Source organism: Nanorana parkeri, unplaced genomic scaffold (genome assembly GCF_000935625.1).
Source record: "Nanorana parkeri isolate BGI_ZX_2015 unplaced genomic scaffold, ASM93562v1 scaffold400, whole genome shotgun sequence".
Classification (NCBI taxonomy): Eukaryota; Metazoa; Chordata; class Amphibia; order Anura; family Dicroglossidae; genus Nanorana; species Nanorana parkeri.
In genome coordinates, this window is record NW_017306668.1 from 631,098 (window position 1) to 653,955 (window position 22,858).

Sequence of the window (22,858 nt, forward strand, 5' to 3'; positions counted from 1 at the left end):
CGCATTGCAGTGCGTTCTAGAGGCGCCAGCATCCTGTCCTCCCGTGGTGTTCGTGTGGCCGAATGTGGACGACGTTGTACACGGGGAGAGGTGTCCTGCCCCTTTCCGTCTGCAGCATCTAACACATTCAGCCGACACGAGGACTGCGGGAGCATAGACGTAGCCAGCTCCTTTTGCGCCCGAGGCAGGCCCGCCAACAGGTGTGTGACATCACCCAGCACCATTGTTTTTGCTATTTATTTTTTATTTTTATTATTTAATTGTATTTATTTTTTTACTGTTGGGGGGTTTCGGGGGAAATATTAGGGGTCTAAACAGCGCCCTGATATTTCCCTTTTAAAATAGAAAAAGAAATTGAGGACACAAAGTCCTCAATCTCATTTTCTGCAGCCTCTGTTCTAAATGAATGGAAAGCACAGAGGCTTCCCATTCATTCAGAATCTATTTTACTATCATCCAGTTTCTGAATGGGGAGGTGCCTCTGTACAGAGTGCTACTCCCCATTGAGAAACTCATGAATGAACAGGAAGTGATGTAAATCACATCCTGTTCATTCATAACTGGGGACACATAGTACTATGTGTCCGCAGTTATTTACAATTTCCGAGGAATCCAAGGAAACACAATTTCCTCGGATCCCCGCTGCATACAGATGGTGAGAGCAGCGAGGATTCAGAGGAGAAGACCCAGGACATCGCGATCTACTAGTGATCGCTACGCGATCGGCTGGTAGATCGCAATCGACCTTATGGGCACCCCTGCCCTAAGGCAATCAGATATTCCATGGAATAACAATCTTTGGTGTTATTACTTATAAATGTTATTATCCAATAATATGCAATAATGTTATGGGTATTTAGGAATGCACCATGCTAAAACTAGCTCTTACTCTGAAAAATTATTTCCGTATGTGGATATTATCCCTATTTTCCTCTAGATGCAAAGAGTGTCCCCTTGTCTTTTGCAATAAGAGGAACAGAAAAGGCATTCATATTTACCTAATCCGTCACTCTAGCAGTCGATGCACTTCTCCTCTCACTGATGCTCAGGGTTCTGGACTGGGCCCCCAGTGGCCTCACATACAATGCAGATCTGCTGGGTGTTTTTAAAAAAAATTCCATAGTTCAGCTATAAATGCTTATGCTTAAAAAATTGCTACATGAATGTAATTATCCTTTAACACTCCAGCATCTTCCAAAAACGAAAGCATCACTTTTAAGTGAACTGGCCCTTGAAATATAGCTACTCATCACTGATCACTCTACTCATGTAGAGTGGGAGGGTTATTTTTGTCCAACAAACCTCATGGCACTGTACTATTTTTAGACTGGCCTGAAACATTTAAAGGAAGAAGAAACAAAAATATTATTTTTTTCCCATACTACATGTTCCCTCCTTTTTTCTGCATCTGTTTCTAAGAAGTCCACTTCTTATGAGTTACAGTAAGATATCAGATTCAACTGTCAGCCATTAAATATTAAGAGGAAGCTGAACACCAAGGATAAAAGCCCAGAGGTTGGCACAGCGCCAACTTACACAATACAGCCTTCCATATGGGCCTACAGGGATTGCGCTAACATTAGCTGTAAGGTTTAAAAGGTTATTTTCTTCACATATTGTAAAATATTCCTAAACATGATGTGATTTTTCATTTAAATGGATTTTTCTGCCTAAATTTCGCCTTTAAAGTTTGTTTTGTTGTTCAATTGAATATGTCAAGTGGGTGTAAAAGACACACAAATAGAAATATTATGGATGCACGTATCTTTGAATTTAACTGGAAATCATTTGGCAGTGAACAAGCTTTTTCCATTCTCATAAATACACAGTATTTGCTGAAATGCAATGCTGGCCATGTTTGACTTTGTACAAGGATGTCTCAATGTTGGTGGATGGGAGGGATTACTGCTGGATTGAAACTGCATTTGATTGTTTGCAACCCACAGAAGAAAGATGTTCAGGCCTAAAGAGTTCAGACACCTATAAGTGCCATAATGACCAAGAAATCTCCGACACTTCCCCCGCCCCTTTCTAATTCCTTCATAATCCTGTTAGGCAGTGAGGTTGCCCATTCTACCGGTGAGCTAAAAGTAATATGTGGGGACAGGGATTAGGGGCAAGCATTGACACCACCTAGAAGAGCTAGAGCTTATACTGCAAGAGTGGCCTGAGATTTAGCTGTGTTGGAACATTTTGGAGGCTACTGCAGCTAGAAAACTCAACAATCAGCTTCTGCTGGATATTATTATTTGTATTAACTGAAACAACTCTAAATGTGGCTGCACAAAAAAAGAGGGGAACCAGATGCAGTCATTGTGTGACACAATATGAATGTAATAAAGACAATAACGTCACCAGCACTCCAAAGGTTAATGAAGCAATAGTCAATTTATTGGCACATTGCCATTCAACTGCAAGCGCTTTTGGGGCCTCTGGGGGTCCCCTTCATCAGGCTCAGAATGACACAACAGTAAGAAGTCATGCACCTTAAATAGACATCCACCAGTGAGATAAAAACAGGCCCCACCCCTTGAAAAAACATCAGCCCAGAGTCCATTCCCGCCATAATTCAATTCAAATGTTGCTAGCCTGAAGGTAATCAGAGCTAGAGCGGCGCGAAAATGAAAACGGGCCGTTCGGCCGAGAATCTGACAGGCACGCTGCAGCGGCTTTAGGCGCCGCCCCCTCGTCCACACATATCGTTCTTGTGTGGAACGCAGGAAGGTTCCAGCTTGCGCTCCAGCCGTGGTGAGCGTGTGAAGGCCGGCTAACTCGCACATGCACAGTCACTTCGTCGGCTGTAGTTCGGCTCTATATCATACCCGATCGTACAGTATAAGCCTGCACCAAATTACTGTATATGGGCGACATGGAGGAGCTGAGCCGCTGTAAATCTAGCTCCCATGGCAGGGTGGACTCAGTGCTAGTTGCTTTTTCATTACGATGGCCACAATAATAGTTACAGAAACAGTAATAAAACATTTTAACATTTTATGCTAATGTACGATCCTTAACCCCTTATGATCATCTAACTGTTTCATGAGGTCATCATATCACATTGTGCATAGCATTTGCATACAATGACATAGTATTACGTGTATATATGGTGAGTAATTGATGTATTTTGTGTGCCACCATAGTCATTGGATTCGTGTAGAGGGAATAAAGCGCAGTTCATGGTTAAATGGGAATACAATCCAACTAATAATTGGGCAAATTAACATGTGCCCTAGAAATACATTTGGAGTGAATACAGAGTACATATTATAACCATAGAGCAGGTTAAACCCTGCACTTGATGGAAGGGGATAGGGGGGGGAAAAAGAGTGGGAGAAAACAATTTTTTTGTGTGAAAACCGGGTAACCAGGTTGTGTTGGGGGGGGAGGGGGATGGGGAGGGAAGGGAAAGAGTTGATGTGATGAATACTCAGAGCTGCCTGGGCAAAAATTGGCCCACTGAGAACTCATACCAAAAAACTTAAAGATCTCTCCTTTGTGGAGAGGAATCATCGCCACGTTGCCCATGTGGTGTCACTCTCATCTTGTTAATGAGAGACTTGAATTTAGACCCCTGGGTTGTACACAATCCAATTTGAAAATCCAAAATGCCTCCCTCCGGAGTAGTTGCTTTGCCCTGTCACCTCCCCTAGGGTGCGCATGTACCTGCTCGATGACCATGCCCCTGAGTTTGTGAATTTGGTGTCTGAGTTTTGTGAAATGAATTGTGAAATGAATTGCTACTGGTTTGTTTAGATCCAGTGTTTCATTTTTCTGTTGTTTGTCCAGTGTCACCTTAATGTCGCTTCTGTGCTTCTGAAAGCGGCGTTTAAATGGCCCAATGGTTTTACCAATGTATATTAGTAGGTAAACGCAATAGTCAGTATCGCAGGTGTAGTAGCCACCAATGTTGTACTTTTTGCCCTTGTACGGATGTGAGAAATGGTCACTGCATATGACAGAGTTACAGATGTTACAGTGGAAGCATCTGAAGCATCCCACTTTTTTCGATAGGGTAATCTGTTTCTTACTGTACTTAGCCCTAGGGTCAGCCTGAGTGAGCAGGTTCCTCAGTGAGTTGCTCTGTTTGTGCACGCGTAGTGGCCTATTTTTTACACATTGGATTAGACTTCTATCAGCATGTAGAATGTTGAGATTGGATGTGGTGACCCTGTGTATGGCCCTGCTTGCTGTTTCGAATGTATGGATCAACTGCTAAAAAAAACTATTTGATATTTTGTTTAAACATTGCCTTATCTTTAACCAAAATAGTGTATGTGAGGTTGTTAATTAACAAAATGAAATTGCATTACTACTTATTGTCTCTTTCTGAATGACCAGTTGAGAGATATCTGCCTGTCCTCATATGACCCACATTAGCACAGAAACCTTTCCCAATTCATAGCTAATACCATAGACAAGTGAAAGTTTGGCATCACTTGTCAGGGACACATTCCAACCTGTGTGCCAACAACCAATTCCACCTGCTTGAGTTTCTCATTATCCTCTTTCAGTTTAGAGAAATCATGATAATCATTATAATGCTCAAAAGTGCTTGCATTTTAAGCAATCTGTAGCCAACCTAATTCTATGAAAAGCCTTCAAACTTTAAGTGGCCTTAATGAACCAATAAGATTTTGCATGTAACGGCATCTGGGTACAAGGTGTTTTTTGTGGTTATGGTTAGTATGACGCAATGAAACACATTAGCCAAGGACAGAGAAACTGGTAACCTAACACTAACCAAATTCAGAAGCAATTTAAATGGTTACTGTGATCTCTGATGATCATACATAGGCTGACTTTTTAGAAGATTTTACGAAAGATCAATATTGTTTACTAGGGATGCACCGATACCACTTTTTTAAGGCCGAGTACGAGTACCGATACTTTTTTTTCAAGTACTCGCCGATACCAATTACCGATACTTTTTCTTAAAGGGACAGGTCACATTTTTTCTAAAGCAATACAAAATCATGATTTTAGGTTAGTTCCTTAATATTATGAAGAACATGAACACTCTGTAGTGTGGCACAGCTATATCCAATTCTGCATACCTGGCTTTATATTATAAGAACTTTATAATATAAAGGCAGGTATGCAGAATTGGATATAGCTGTGCCACACTATACAATAATACACTGTTCTCGAGTCTGGACATGTGATAATTTATTTTCCCCACTACGGGGATACAAGCCTTAGTTAGCAATGGTATGATAAATATTCATTTCATTATTCAATGTCTTTTTTTTTATATTATGACAGATGGTGATGGTTCAGTTGATGGAGCAAAATGGCATACAACCATTTTTCTCCATCAACTGAACCATCGCCATTTGTTATAATATTAAAAAAAAGACATTGAATAATGAAATGAATACTAAAGTTAGGTATTTGCATGAAGCAGTATAATAGAAATGTAGTAAATGTAGATAGTGTCCTAACTTTCAACCAGGGACCACCCAGTGATACAAGGCAGGAGTGCTAATGACTACCCCCCTGTGCTGCCCCTGCGTTGAGGCACATATGTATTGTGAATGGATTGCCAATGTACAAAACAAAATGTGAAAATAAAATCACGTGTTGAAGTGCGTTTGCACAGTGCATTAGACTGCCATACAACACTACAACACACTGTCGATCATGAGCTACTGTAACCATAGTTTTAAGTTTACTAAAGGATATTTCCAGATGTCATATTGGACATTATTGATTGTAGGGTGATTGTTTTTTGTTTTTTTTCATTGGCTGTATTTCAACACATATTGTTTAGATTAGGGATGCACCGATACCGATACCAACATCGGTATCGGTGGTCGATACCGAGTATTTGCATGAGTACTCGTACTCGTGCAAATACTCCGATACAAAAAACGAGTACCTGTGCCGCGTCCGCCATCTTCAGGGACCCGAAACCGTCGCACACAGGACCTCCATCGCGTCTTCAATGAAACAAGATGGCCGCGAACTCCTCCTCCAAGTCCTCAGTCATCTGCTCCATTCTGACCTCTTCTCCCGCTGATTGGCCGATTGGATGATTGACAGGCTTCCTCACCAGTCAGGAGTGATCAGCTCCATTCTGACCTCTTCTCCCGCTGATTGGCCAATTGGGCACATGGAACAAAAGTAATATATGCCTGTAATGTTGTTTAACTTTATATAATATTTAAAAACAAAGACATTAAATAATGAAATTAATAAGTAGATCTTGCCATTGCTAACTAAGGCTTGTATCCCCCTACTGGGGAAAATAGATGAGCACATCACAACACTGTATAGTGTGGCACAGCTATATCCAATTCTGCATACCTGGCTTTATATTATAAAAAATGTATAATATAAAGCCAGGTATGCAGGATTGGATATGGCTGTGCCACACTATACAATACAGTGTTCTGTACATGTGCTCATCTATTTCCCCCACTATGGGGATACAAGCCTTAGTTAGCAATGGCATGATAAATATTAATTTCATGTTCTTCCTAATATGAAGAAACTGACCTAAAATCATTATTTTGTATTGCTTTAGAAAAAATGTGACCTGCCCCTTTAAGAAAAAGTATCGGTAATTGGTATCGATGAGTACTTGAAAAAAAGTATCGGTACTCGTACTCGGTCTTAAAAAAGTGGTATCGGTGCATCCCTAGTTTAGATTGTAATTAGTTCCCTTGGAACTAATAAAACATTTTTTGCAAGATGTTCATCTACTGGAAACAATCTTCCAATAATTTCAAATATAATTTCAACTTCAATATCCTAGTTCAGCAACTATTGCTGTAATTGTTTTTTGGTTTCTTGAATCGTTTTTTCTCTTCAGATGTTGGCCAGTGCATGACCACATTCACTACACATCATTGCTCAGAGAATAGTCTAAATGTGCTTCTTGGAAGTGTTTAGTCATTGAGTTGCAGACAATTCCAACAAACACTATTTATGTACTCCACATAGAACCATAATGGAGCCAGGCTAAAAATAAATTACAAATCATATTTCCAAAATGTTCAGTCTCTTCCGTCTGATAGAAAATACATATAGCACAGTATGTTGCAGAACAAAGGTGAGCGAATAAAAACTACCACTATCAAATGAAAACAATGCATACATACCCTTTAAACATTATAGGATTGATTTACTAAAGGCAAATAGGCTGTTCACGTTGAAATGGAATTTACACTTGTCAGGGGATGTTTCCTCTTAAGGTGCCCATACACTGCAGAATTTTCGTACGAGAATCGTGCAGTGTGAATGAAGACATGCAACCGTTTCTACTGTATGGTCGCACGTCTTTTGTCTAAGGAGCATGCTAAAAAACCAGCCGAAAATCTTACGATTTTCGGCTGGTTTGAATGGTGCTCGGGAGACAAATGCTGAACGGGCCGGTGTGCGCACACGCACACTGCCTGTTCAGCATTGCACTGTTCAGCATTGCAGTCATCGGAAGCCTGCCCCTCAGGGGGGCGGGCTTGCGATGATCGCAAGTACGATCTGCCTGTCCAAGATGGGCAGATCGTACGTTTTTTAAATTACTTTACAACCATCGCAAGACTAAGGTCTTGCGATGGTTGTAAAGGTATGGCCACCTTTAGTGTAGTGAAGCTCTGGTGACTTCCATCGTCCAATTATGTCCAAACAAGTATACTACGTTTTTTCCAGTTTCCTTGTATGTGATTGGGTATTTTAGCAGAGTGAAATGTCACCACATTCCCTATATTAAGGGAAAACTCCCCCTCCAAAGTGCATATGCCCTTGTAAAGTGAACAGCCTATATGCCGTAAACAACTATACGTTAACTAAATTATATGTTTAAATGTATTCAATCTTCTGTTTTATTACATTTAAAAGTATACATTCAGTCTTAAAGGAGAACTATGGGGTTAGGGCTTTTCCCCATAGTTCTCCTAAGGGTAACGGGAGGACACAAACTAGCGTCCTCCAGTCACCCTAAGCTCAGTATACCGCGAGCTACAGCTGGAACCCGACAATTATGTCTGGATCCACCCAGCTGCGTGAGTGGCAGCTGGCTCTGCCTATCTAGAGGCAGAGCCAGCTGTACCGCCCCCTCCCCCGTCCGGTTCGCCAGTCAGCGTTGGAGGATCGGACAGGGGAGGGGGGAATCCCTGCAGGGCGCTGTGAGTGACGGCTCTCTGCACGGATAGATCGAGAAGTGAGCGAGCGCCGCTCTGTGCTCGCTCACTTCCCGATCTACTGAGCCAACCTGTGACAGTTTCATTGCAACCCTGATAGTTCTTGTGAAAATGCCAAAAATCGGCACTGGTACCTGAACTGGTATCTGGACATCCCTAGTTTTTACATGTTTTGCCCTGCACCTGTGCGCCCTTCCATGCACGAGCAACAGGAAACTTCGAACATTTGTTTCAGCCGGCGATGGCTGTTACATACAAGCGTTTGAGTGGCTCTCGCTTGTACGGTGCTGGGAAGGTGTGCGCCTCTTCAGCTTCCTTGGGGTCTATAGGTGACATTAGCGGTCTAATAGTCCCCTGATGTCTCTATAAAGAGGATCTGTATCTGTGATAGCAATAAAGTTAAGGATTAAAAAAAAGTTTAAAAAATGAAAGTCACATAATAAAACAATTTGAATAACACAATTTAAAAAAAAGTTTTCTGCCCCCATGTACACACACATACAAACGCAAACATGCGTCAGTTCCAAACATGCATGCAAAAACTATTATTGCGCCACACATGTTACATGTCAACACAAGTTTGGAGTGCAAGCAATAAATGTAGGGCCATCAATCACTGTTAACACTATAATGATGAGCAGTAAATACTTTAAAAGCATCGCCTGTCGGCAGTTTTTTTGTGGTTTCACGGGTGCATGACATTTTAAGGCTTGACATGTTTGGTATCTATTTACCCGACTTGATCAAAGAAATATAGTAGAATACATGTTGGCCTAAATGTATTTATTTGCAATGTTTCATAACATAATGTAGGGAAAATGTTTGGTTTTTTTCAAAGTTTTCGGTACTTTTTTTTTTATATAGTAAAAAATAAAAAATCCAGTGCTGATTAAATACCACCAAAAGAAAGCTCTCCTTGTCCCCCAAAAAAGAAAAATGTATTCCAGTACAGCGTTGCATGACTGAGTAAATGTCAAAGTACCTCAGCGCTGAATACTGAAAATGGTCTGGCCAGGAAAGGGGTTTAACCCACACAATGCTCCCAGTAACCACTAAGCAGATGATTGAGACTGTGTAGGCTCACATGAACAGGTAGGTACATTTATGAATTCTGTAGCACAGCAAATCAGTGCTAAACATGAGAAGTGGGACGGATTATTACACATATTCACTATAAGATTGCAGCTTGATTTATAAAATCATCCCAGTGTTTTTAATAAATGAAAAGAAAGAGGTACTTTTTTTTTGCTCAAAATATAACAATGTGGTTTGGCAATGCTCAAATATTCCCTATTGATTCATGTGTAGTGTGAATTGTAACAAGAAGTCAACAATACGTCAAAAGAGTAATTTACTTATTTGATTGCTAGTCATTTTTTTTTTATATTCATTTCTGAAATTCCCAGTCCTAGCAGCACCCACAGCTTGCACTCTGACCCTGCTAATGTATGCTGAGTATCTAGAATATTTTGCTTCCCCCGCACAATAAGAATGTACATATTACACACAGATGTATACAAATAAAAAAGATAAAACATTCATACAATTTTACATGATTTATAAGTTATTTCCTGTGTAGGCCTCAGAAATGTACTAAAACAAGCAAGAAACACAAGCAACAAAAGGAAACCACTATACTAACCAGATTTTGATGGTGTTTTGTGTTTTAAGCAATTTATACATTTCCAGGGGCAACAATGAACTCTGCATACATAACCTCCAACCTCTTACGTTTTCCTATGTTATGCCCAAGCCAGTGTATTCATTGCTTTGTCTACCTGTAGCAGGTATGCAATCTGCACTATACCATGTAGACATCATGTGTCTGCAGACCAGGACTAAGAGCTAGGAAGGTACAGATATCCCTCTAAATGGGCTTTGCACAGTTGACTATCTGCAATCCCATGACATAAAAGAATGATTAGAACCTAGCAAAACTTTTGCAAAGCCGGCCTTCTTTCAGCAGTTTGTGATTTGTTGATCCTGCTATTACATGTGTACGGTATCAAAATCATCACAAATTTAATTTGGCATTGAAGACAATAAATCCTAAAGGTATGTAGAGCATATGACACCCTTGTTTCTCTCAGCCCTGGTCTGCAGACATATCGGTCTCTACACTGTAGAGACAAAGTAAGTTATTAAAGTTATAGTTATAGATCAATACAGCTATTACATTAGTAACTATACAAAACGAGTTTGCTCTTTTTAGACTTCTAATTCCTGCATAGGAGAATTTGCTGGCTAGAGTCCCGTCATTTCCTTTGTTCAGTCATGCAATGCCTACGTGCCCCTTGACTTTGTTTCGTGTGACCTGTTAGAGCTGTCTTTCTATTGTTTTGCCATTCTAATTAGTGTGGATTGGGTATAATGCGAACTGCAAACAGGTCAGATGGCCCATGTCTTTCTCTTTTTCTCTTAAAGACATATACAGGGAAAGGGAATTTACAAAGAGCTACTAAGAGCAAAGTTTGAGTAATTCCCCTGCTCTTTTGATAAAATATCATTTATAATGCATATTGGGTATTTATTCTATGTTTTAAGTATTTCAAGTTCTTTATATTTTGCTTCCTCTTTTAAAGGAAACCTGACATGAGAGAAATACAAGCATGCAACTGCTGATCTCCATCTGAAAATGTTGGCTGCCTGGATTTTTACTGATCTTGTGGTTTGATTATTTTCTCAGTAATTGAGAAAACAAACACTAAACTGAAGTAAAAGCTCCTGATCTTGTTCCAGCCTGGAATTCAGAATAAAGAATTCAAAGGATCGGTGCAACATCTAGACACAAATACATAATCAAATCAAATATAGGTTCCTTGTTAAGATCCCATCTTGTACATTTGAGCACAAACTAAAATAAGACCATAAGAACATCATATAAACACACATACACATATCATGTGTGTATATATCTAAAGTAACATGGCACTTTCATATAAAAACATATTCAAAAACCAATATTAACATCAAGAAAATGTGCAAGTGCAGGAACTGATAGTAAGAAGGCATCTGTTATTTGCAATAACTACAGTAACGTGTTGATAATAATCTGTACTGTAACAACACAAAGGACATTTGAAAAAGCACTATAGTAAGTCTTTTTTTCTGCACCTGTTTTCTGGCAATATGTAATTTTGTACTTAAAATGCAAAATAATTATTTTACTGTTTATCCTTATTCCAAATGACAGTTCATAGGGCTAACTTGTTTTTATTTTTAATTCATCAAGAATCTTCTTTACCTTTGCCATTCCCTTATTCCACCTATTCCTATTCTTTTTTTCTTTGCTATACTTCACCTACTCCTTAACATTATAGTACACATGGTAAAATAAAGAGTTGACAGAAAAAGGCATAACGTATTGTATGCATGGAAACAATAAACTATTATACACATTATGACATTATAAGCATAATAAACATTTTATTGTATGGCAAGAAACCACCCCATGTACTGGTTTGATCTGTTCTGTCCAATCCCATGGTACAAACCCAATTCCAAAAAAGTTGGGATGCTTTGTAAAATCTACATAGAAACAGAATGCAATGATCTGCAAATCTCACAAACCCACATTTTATTCACAATAGAAAACAGAAAACATATAAATGTTTAAACATCAAAAAATAAGGTAATTTTGAAATTGATGGCAGCAACACTTCTCAAAAAAGTTGGGGTAGGACAACAAAAACCTGGCAAAGTAAATGGTACTAACAAGGAAGAGCTGGAAGAACATTTTGCAACTAATTAGGTTAATTGGCAATAGGTCAGCAACATGATTGGGTATAAAAAGAGCGTCTTAGAGAGCCAGTCTCTCAGAAGTAAAGATGTGCAGGGGTTCACCAATCTATGAAAAGCAGCATCTAAAAATTGTTGAACAACAATTGATAGAAAAAGCTAAATATTTTTATTTCTACATATTTATAAATAACATATGTGTTACAATGTACATACAAACAAAAATAAAAATGGGGCAACAAACAGTTGCGACCAAATTTAAAAGAAAAAAGAAAATATATACAACAATATTCAAACAGAGATCATATACCAATTAGGCATGTATAAACAAAACCATTGAAAATCAATACATTGTATATGTCCAATCCCTATGCGTTTCGCGACTTGGCTTCTTCAGGGGATTGTGACCTACCCACCCAGTTGTAGTGGTTTTGGGAAGGTTGAGCTCTCTGTATGGATTATGGGCGGGGATACAAATCCTCCGGCTGAAAGATCCCGTTCAGTTTTATGTTTATTATCTCTATGTCCCAGGGAGACATAGGAGGGAGGGACTGCACGTCTAAGAAGGAGGATGGGACTGCCTATATCTGTCTTGTAGTGTTCTTACGCTCCAACATCCACACACCTTGCATCTGCTGGTTATGAGGTAGAGGGTTATAGTAAAGGTCCAGGATCCAATGCATCACAGCCACCTTGCTGTCTCCCACCTGTGGGCTGACATATCTGGCTCTCCATAGGATGTACAATGTAGCCAATTGTGTTGTAGGGGGAGAAATTACACCTGGGGGGCCATTGGGCTAACTACTTATGCTTGTCTTTGCTCAAATGGAAAATACGACAAAGAAGACCCAGGACTGTTGAGCCTTGTCCCAACTTTTTTGAGACGTGTTGCTGCCATCAATTTCAAAATTACCTTATTTTGTTCTTAAAATGGTACATTTTCTCAGTTTAAACATTTCATGATTTTTATTTTCTATTTTAAATAAAATATGAGTTTATGAGATTTGCAAATCATTGCATTCTGTTTTAATGAAGATATTACACATTGTCCCAACTTTTTTGGAATTGGGGTTGTATAACACAACATGCACAAGACAAAAGTCAGATGTTAGAAAAAACATTGCATTTTCTTTGATAAGTTTATAACATAAAAACTTCCATCAAGACCAGGAACCGATCTTTTACCTACCTGGTGGTGGCTGTTCATTCATTATGACCAGTGAGGCTGGTGTGGGCCTTCTTTTTCTGATCTATTTATGAAAAGAGCATAAAAGATCAGAATGTAAAGTGAGATTGATGTGATAGTATAAAGCTTTGTGGTCTTTCAGCATGCATGAACCTTATGATATGTGTACCTCAGTAGGTGTGCCCCAGCATTGGCTCTCAGGGTCTACATTTATGTCCTAGCTACATCTGCTCATTTAGGTGAATAAAGTTTGAAAATGCAGCTGTTTGAGGACTCATTTGTATAAGGCTTTATATCTTTGTACCACACAGCATTATTACTACTACAAAAGCTAAAATCAAATCTGGTACTCAACCATGTCCCATAAAACGACAAGACCCAACTGGATTAATGAAATATTAAATTAGGTATATAAGTATTCAACTAATATTATTGGTAAATTACAGATCATAAGGTGCCAGAAGGCACCCTACTCATTGAAATAAGCCAGTTGACAGCACCATTGGGACACAGAAGATTCTATGCAAATACTTCCTGAAAGACAATGTTTGCATAGGCTAAGTGCACCCTCCTCGCGTAACAGTGATAAGCCTACCTAGTTTTCTAGTTTAGGTTTCCTATACAATATATATAATTCTTGGCAATACCCAAACTAGGACTACTGGATGCACCTTAAAAAAATTGGGAGCCCATCGAAGGATTATTTATAGATATCAGCATAGAGAGCTAGGTATCTTTGGTAAAATATACATATACCCAGTAAGCCCCAGAGCTAACCAGCACAAGCTCATTCAGACAGAGGCATGAACATTACTTAATAGTTATGAATGCGTGCTCTTAGTCTTTCCACAGAGCTATGGTTTAAATATCAGTATATACTTTATGTGGGAACACTCAGAGCCTACCTATAGGCTGTTAAATTGTTGTGTTTATTTAAGAGTTATCTAAAACATGTACATTAATTGGATCTTGTACAGAGAGTAATAGGGAGGTTGCTTTTACTGATCTCCTTCTAAAAATGCTAGTTGCCTGCTTGTCTCTGGCCTTGAGCCATTTTGGGTCATAGATCCAGAGCAAGCATGACCAATCAGAATAAGTTCAGAATACCTGATATGCATATTGTTTATGGATCAGTGAGGTAGAAAATATCAAAGACACTAGATCTGCATGACAACTGGTATTTGCAAAAGGAGAGGTCAGCAGAGATTATTATAGTACAGGTTTCCTGTAAAGGACAAGTGCATCTGTAAGTAAACCTCCCTGCCTCAGCCCATCCTCCCCAGCAACGCAAATAACTGTAACTCAGTACTGAGCGTTTTACCGCAGGTGCTTTATTATCTCTGCCGACAATGGTGGCAGCTTAGTTCACATCCCACCTAACAAAATCTAGTGTGGCACTGCCTGCACCTGCACAGTCATGTCCCATGGACATGAATGTGACGTTGCTCCAAAAGTACAGGTACATTCCAATTAAGTCTATGGGGCATTACAGCCCAGGTGCTGGAGTGCCTCTCTAGATTTTTCCAGCAGGGATGTAAACTACAAATAGGAAGTCACCATCTTTGGAGGAAGTAAGTTTTTAGGTGCTGTTTGCTTTCCCTGCCCAACCCCGGACTGAGCAGAGCAAAGTGGACCAAACGCGATCGCATGGCCTTTGGTCAGCAAAAAAAAAACGTTTTACTGACATGGTATTCATAACTTTTATCCAGTGACTAATTGCTTATTAACGATTGAGGTCACTGGGACAGCAAGGCTTATTGAAGAAGCCACTGTCAATCACCAAGCTGAAAAAACCTGGTGTGTTCCGTGAATTGTCCTTGCTACTAAATATTCCATGGACAACTGTTAGTCGGATTATAACAAAGTGGATGCAACTGAGAACAACAGCAACTCAGCCACAAAGTGGTAGGCCACGTAAAATGACAGCGGAGTCAGCGCATGCTGAAGCGGACAGTGCGCAGAAGTCGCCAACTGTCTGCAGAGTCAATAGCTACAGACCTCCAAACTTTGTGTGGCCTTCAGATTGGCACAACAGTGCGTAGAGAGCTTCATGGAATGGGTTTCCATGACCGAGCAGCTGCATCCAAGCCTTACATCACCATGTGCAATGCAAACTGTTGAATGCAGTGGTATAAAGCACGCAGCCGCTGGACTCTAGAGAAGTGGAGACGTGTTCTCTGGAGTGACGAATCACGATTCTCTGTCTGGCAATCCGATGGACGTGTCTGGGTTTGGCGGTTGCCAGGAGAAGGTAACTTGCCTGACTGCAATGTGCCAAGTGTAAAGTTTGGTGGAAGGGGGATTATGGTGTGGGGTTGTTTTTCAGGGGTTGGGCTTGGCCCCTTAGCTCCAGTGAAGGGAACTCTTAAGGCATCAGCATACCAAGACATTTTGGACAATTTCATGCTCCCAACTTTCTGGGAACAGTTTGGGGATGGCCCCTTCCTGTTCCAACATGACTGCGCACCAGTGCACAAAGCAAGGTCCATAAAGACATGGATGAGCGAGTTTGGAGTGGAGGAACTTGACTGGCCTGCACAGAGTCCTGACCTCTACCCGATAGAACACGTTTGGGATGAATTAGAGCGGAGACTGTGAGCCAGGCCTTCTTGTGCAACATCAGTACTTGACCTCACAAATCCGCTTCTGGAAGAATGGTCAAACATTCCCATAGACACACTGCTAAACCTTGCGGACAGCCTTCCCAGAAGAGTTGAAGCTGTTATAGCGGCAAAGGGTGGGCCAACTCAATATTGAACCCTACGGACTAAGACTGGGATGCCATTAAAGTTCATGTGTGTGTAAAGGCAGGCGTCCCAATACTTTTGGCAATATAGTGTATATTATTGTATCTTGTATAAGGTATCAAAGCTCATTGCTGACTGGATGCTTCTGTAATAGTGTAAATGCAGCTTGTACATGAATTAAGTGCATTTACACTCTATACTACTGTATGAGCTCATACAGTTCGAATAATTTTGAAATGCCCTTAAATTAGATAGGCTTCATATTGTAAAAAATACTGTTGGCCATAGCATCCAGTTGCCAGTTTTATGCATTGCAAGGTAGAATGCAAACTTTAACTGGCTTCTGTGGACAGCATGATATCATGCTGCCCTAGGCATATTTAAAGATTGAATTCTTTTTGTAGGTTCCATCCATTTTGGCACATTATATTTGTTATTAAAACCAAAACAAAAGTCAGGTATTTGAGACAACATTGTACATAATATAGATACAGGGGTATCATTCAACCATGCAGTCCACCCAATAAAACAAAGGGGGGAAGGGGAGATAATGACATATTGTTTGACCAAAACAATCTTGAGATACCACTCATTATGTGTCTATCATACCATTGTGTGTATACTCTGCTCCTTTGAGAAGCCACGTTGTAAGCCCTGTTGCCTTGGCTCAGGCCTACAATTTCCTTATACACATTTTATATAAACATGCACTAACTATTCCAAAATCACACAGGTGTTTAATGTTATTTTAAAATGTTGTAATATTTAAATGCTTCTAACAGCCAGACACATTGGAAAGCAATAACAAATGAAGAGCTGTGTGTGTGGTTACATGTTTGTTGTTGATACCAAGGGCGGACACAGATATAGTATAGTTCCCTCTGACTCTCAATAACCTTAGAAATAGAGGCACAGACAGCAAATAATTCAGATCAGCTCATTAACATCTCTCCCAGTTCCATGAACAAAAACTCTTGAATTCTGGTTAGCGTTTATAGACCATTATTGTCAATAAAAACACAATTTACAAGAATTTTGTATATTGAAGAGCCCCATATATACAGAATGTAAAAAATGTGTTCAGGAAATATATCTTGATTTTATACCACCTTTATGTTAGTGCGAGGTACCCTTGATGTCTACCCTGACTACAGTCAACATTACACACTTGCTGTCTTGTGTTTGCACAACCCATCTTAGACACTGCATGCACTAAAAGGGTTAAGCTTATTTATAGCATGATATTGACGAGGCCACCAGACAGGCTGACACCAAAGCTGCCAACGTGTCTTCTTTTTTGGGACTAGGGTGCAGAGGCAACATCGGGCAGGCTTAGGCCTGTTACAAAAGGCCTCCTGTTACAAAAGGCATCCTGCTACAAAACTCAACTTAGGGAAGGTCTTGCATTAATATGTGGATATATTTAAAATCACTGCAATGTTTCACTTCCTTCTTTTATCCCAGAGACAAAGTATCCTTTAGGCCCATCATGAAACACCTTAAATATTACATCATTTATCATCATTGAGTACTGTAGAAGCACCCTTACACCTAATTACGAGCATGCATGATCTTCAGAAGTGCTCACAATAACTACTGGAAAATCTCTCTAATCAATGACTGGCTCATTCCCTTCCCCCCATAGAAAAGTACACAATGCTTCCACTCCCTTCATAAACCTCACCCCCATCCAGGTAGAGTTTATTCATTGTTTCATAGATGAGACATATATGAATCCATGTCCATATTAATGCATTCCTTTACAAAAATTAGAAAGATAAACCTATGCAATTGTTTGGATAACCAAAGTGCAATTATGACGCATCCTATAGACATGATGCAGTTGATTTACTAAAGGCAAATAGGCTGTTCACTTTGCAAGGGAGTTTTCCCTTAGTTTAGTGGATGAGGTGAAGCTCTGCTGAATTTCATTAGCCAATCATGTGCAAGCAAAAATATATATATATTTTGTTTGTTTTCTTGCATGCGATTGGGTATTATTTCCAAAATGAATGTTTACCACATTTACTAAGCTAAGGGAAAATTCTCCTGCAAAGTGAACATCCTATTTGGCTTAAGTAAATCAACCTTTGTAAACCACAATGTAGATAAATCAGAACATATGTTAATGTGACATGATTCATGATTCAAGTGATCTATGGTGTTTTGTAGTTGATAAATGCATAAATGCAAAGATTATAAAAACTACAATCTAAAAGTAATTCTAATAATAATACTAATAATATCAATAATAATCATCATAATAATATTATTATTAACAATAAAAATATAAAATGTCTATTAACTTAAATAAGTCGCAGGCTTCTTTGGCAGAATTAAGTAGGTTATCAAACCCACTGTAAATAATGTATAGCTTATGTCTGACCTCCATATATTAATATGTTAATGTGAAACTGAGTATTTAGTGTCAAAATCAATTAGGGGATAGTAAGTTACATAAGGGGATGTTAATTGCTCTACAGTAAAACAGTAATAATGGAAATCTCTACTCTAAGTGTTAACATTACAGAGCATTTTTCAGCACAATCAGGAACCATGGTTCCTTTCATATTTATATTGAAACCATGTCAAAAGCATGAATTGCGCATTCCTAAGGTATTAAGGCAATAAAGAATAAATAAACGATTTCTTAGCTATCCAAAAAATCAAAGATCATATATTTTTTAAAGACTGGAATAATTTGAATGGCTTTATGAAAAAAAAAATATCAGTAAGTGCATGCAGTTAAAATGAGATTACAATTGAAAAACATGGATATAGCAAATCAGGTTACACAGAAGTGTTGGAAAAACGAGAGTGGTGTATAGGTTATAATTTAACAAGACCTTTTAAGAAAATGGTTGGTGCCATCAAACAGCAGCATACTTAGTGAAGGATATAAAGGAATATCAGAATATAAGAAGGTATAGGGTGAGTTTTCCAAATATTTTTGTTGTAAATGTACTTCAGTAATAAACTTTTGCTAGTATTGTAAGGTGCTGAGTATACCACATTACAAGATTTAAAATTACATACAAATCATTAAACCAGATTAAATTTCATCCATGTAATATATTTAAAGTATAAGGACAAGTAACATAAAAAGTGAATATCAGGTTTTATTTTTGTTTCATTTTCAGCGAATAAAATAATCAACATTATTTTGTACCTGTTCTGATGCTTCTGGATCCAGCTGACTTTGAAACAATGGGACTGCAAATTGTATCTTTTTGGGACTGTTGGGTTCCATATTGCACCGATGGTGGTTGAAAAAAAATATGACACCCCCCCAATTAGCCAAGAAGTCCAAGTGTTTTGCCTCTGGCACACGCCTTTAAAGTGACTCTCTGTGCTATTTGATGATAGCTGTAGTTTCTCCGTTATCAAGTGCTGCTGCATGAAATAAGCAACTCCCTTATTCCACATCAATAGCAGTTCTTGTAACTGGCTCCTTTTTTTTTTCTTCAGTCCTTTAGATCCTCTCCGCACAAAGCTAAAGCAACAATGAGCTAATTGTGTACCAGTTTTGCTTCTGCACATGCCAGGGATTCACTCAGAGTCTAATTGAAAATGCAATGCTAGCCTTGAATGGCCTGGTGCCCTGGGATTTTTAGAAAAAAGTGCATAGATCCACTGTACATTACCAAGGCTTTACTCACAAATGCAATATAAGCTCCCTCTGAGCATTGCTGATGGACCATTAATATTTGATCATGACAATTCAGAGAGTGAGGAGGCTTAACAGCATCCAGCTAATATATATCAAGCTTACCACTTTTAGCGTGTCCAGATGTTTAGACAAAAAGCGTTCTCTTTTGTACAAGGCAAACAAATTGGTGTTAACTGACGCTAACACATTTGAAAATATCTGATTATCTCAAGTGTCGGTCGACAAGTTCTGCAAGTTCATTTTACAGTTCTTTCCATGAAAAATGTTATTTAGTAGTCAATTAGTGGTCATTGTGTGGCTCTCCTGCTATGGTGAATGTAGGAATACAATATCTACAAGTGTAATTTTTACACCTAATTGACACATAAGATACACGGCTGTTATACAGACCTAAAGTACATACCGGAGATACAGATTATCCCTCCCTTACTGAACTCAAAGCCTTACGGTGCCCAAACGAGGCTGAATCTTTGCCAGGGATTAACCCAATTCCCAGTTTGTGCCTTGCTTGGCAATTGTTAGAAAGATTGTACAACTGGATGGAAAATTCTTGGTAATTCAGAGCAAATCGTTCCCTTACTTTTGGCACCAATTCTACTGATCACCCAAGTCGGGTAGACCATCATAGCAGATATCATAGATATTTTTCTATATACAGCTTGGGTTAGGGTCTACCTAAATGAATAGCTCCATACTATGGGACGCAGCATTTAGGTTATACTAAGCTGTACTTAGAGTGCACCTTTACCCATTTCTTTAAAATAACAACATACACACCTTTAGAAATGTTTAGTAATGACAATCTACAAACATATACTTCTGAGTAATTTGCCTGCTTTGTATTCTTTGCATACCTTATTTCACCTTTCTTTCCCAGTCATCCGACAGTAACCATGTTAACTAAGGGCGGATGACTTGATCTCAATTTACTTCCTTGAACCCTGGCACATGTGACTTGGACATGTGACCATGCACATCATCTTAGGAGACAAAAAATGCCTGTCCCTGAGATCTCATGAGATTACAGATGAGATTTCCCAGCAATGCACTTCTGATGTAATCTTCCCAGGATGCAACGCTTGGGCACGATTACATCATTTGTGCCAGAACTGGATCATGAAGTAGATGAACTCTATTTGTAAGTAAATGAAAAACAAGTTTGTTTAACTAAGGAATGTAAGATGATTTTAAATCAGCATGCAGCGCTGCATGCTGATGTGATATTTAGTTAAAGGGGGGTAAAGGTCCACTTTAAAGTGGCACTAAACTGAAGATTTAAATCTTAAAAAAACATTCAAGTAGGGATGCATCAATACCAGTTCAGATACCAGTGCCGATACTTGGCATTTTCATGAGAACTACCAGGGTTGCAGCGGTTGCAGCTGGGACCTAGCTCTGGCGCTCCACTGCTGTCCTGAAATCATTAGTCTGTATTGTTTTAGAAAAACTTTCACATGACAATAAACAAAAATGTATCAGTACTTGTACCTGTGAGTACTTGGGTAAGTATCAGTACTTGTACTTGCAAAAATAGTATTGATGCATCCATTTATATATGTTTATCAAAAAAAAAAATCATGCATTAAAACAGAGATATACAAATCTCAGGAGCTCCGTGTGTTTCTCTTACAAATGACAGCTGCCTCCTAACTTTTGAATTTTTCTCTAGTCTAGTCTTGGAGCTCGAAAAGTATATGTACTTGTACTTGTACCAAGTGCGGTACTTGGTATCGGTGCATCCCTACATTCAAGCACCCTTTTAACAGAAATGTAGCTTATTTGTGTATCACTCAGCTGTAGAGCCTCAAATCATTTCTGAATTCATACAGACTCTGTCCTTCCTTCTGGAGGGTGCCTACTTTTGTTCCCCATGGTCCCTGTGTGTTATAAAGTAGCCACCACTCCAAGATCGCTCCTGTCATGGACTACAAACTCAATACCAATGAGTAAACAAACCGTGAGATTGTAGTCCATCACAGGAGTGAGCTTTGAGCGTTGGCTACTTTACAACACACACACAGGGACCATGGGGAACACAAGTAGCCAGTGGCGGAACTACCGCCGGTGCAGGCGGTGCGGGCGCCCGGGGCCTCAGGCTCTGGGGGGGCCCAGCAAGTTGCCGGCCGCCGGATCGTTATCCAGCGCGCGGCGGGCCCCTGGTCTCTCCGCCAGGAGTGTCGGATCATACCTCCCGATCTACTGAGCCTACCTGTGAAAAACTAATTGTCACAGGTCGGCTAGAACTATGAGGTGAGTGAAAAGCACTCACCTCATACTTCTCCTTTAAGACTCTACAGCTGAGTGATACTCAAATAAGCTGCATTTCTGTTAACAGTTAGGGTACTTGAATGCATTTTTAAAATCTAACTCAAGTTAAGTGTCACTTTTATAAAAGGACGACTACTCACAGCTGACTGCCCATTCCTATTTACATTATTTTTTCCTTCTAGAATGTTCAACCAAAAACAAAAACCAGGCTTGGGTGAACAGTTTTACAGTTTATATGCTCGATACGTTTCGTTTCTTGCTCATAGTTCTTTATTGCCCTATAACAGTATAATTTAAACATCTATGTGTAAAGCGGGGTGGACTGACCATTCGAGCTACCCGGCACTACCCAAGGGCCCACGGCCAGGAGAGGGACCAGTCACTGACTCCCCCCGCTGCCCTTTCCAGCCCGCAAGGAAGGACAGGTGGCTGTGTGCGCCATCTCTGTGTTGCTGCCAAACTAGTAGAAGCGGCCCACCAAACATTGCCGTTGCGCTTTAACACAGCAGAATCTACTAGTTTGGCAGCGGCGGGGGCAAAAAAAGAGCACGGAGATAGCGGGAGGGGGTTCTACAGCCTGAGGGTGGACTTACCGTCGATGTGGCTGCACGAGGGCCCATGGATTGGGGGCCCACTGAGATCCAGCAAAACAAATGACAAACGCACAAACAATTTGTCACCAGTTATACTGTAAGGTGCACACGAAATGGGCTTTGAACAGTAAAACAGTAGAAAGGCATCATGGCACACTCACAAACCAGCATGTAAAACAACTTGTCTCACCACTAAGGATAATAACAGAGTTTTGGATACACGTCTTCTGCAGAGGATGTGAAAGCCACACTGCCGCGCCAAGGCACCTCTTATAGTGCGGTCCTAACTCTAAACTATGAGAGTCTCCATCTTGGAGCACATGGGGGCAGAAGATTTCAAATTGGGTGCAGGTTTGTCAGGAGGAAGCCCAACCTCCTTAAAAGCACAGAAACACACAAGGGATCCCGCACATCCCAATGGCAGCTGAGAGATCCAGTCCCAGGCCCCCCCACTGGAGGAATAGTGCCCGCATCTGCCCCTGGGGAGACCTCCGCCTCTGCTAATTTTGAGACCT

The 22,858-nt window shown here is 39.8% G+C and overlaps 1 protein-coding gene across 3 annotated transcripts in view; it reads right to left on the minus strand.

Annotated features, from left to right (window-relative positions):
• Nucleotides 1-19,389, minus strand: part of PPP1R1C (protein phosphatase 1 regulatory inhibitor subunit 1C) — a 38,876-nt gene extending 19,487 nt beyond the window's left edge. For all 3 annotated transcript variants that reach the window (XM_018559506.1, XM_018559505.1, XM_018559507.1), the window contains exons 1-2: nucleotides 18,982-19,389; nucleotides 13,069-13,129 (exon numbers count right to left, since the gene is read on the minus strand). In XM_018559506.1, the coding sequence (XP_018415008.1) occupies nucleotides 13,069-13,129; nucleotides 18,982-19,062 (142 nt within the window). In that variant the 5' untranslated portion in view covers nucleotides 19,063-19,389. The remainder of the gene's footprint in view (nucleotides 1-13,068; nucleotides 13,130-18,981) is intronic.
• Nucleotides 19,390-22,858: the final 3,469 nt, after the last annotated feature.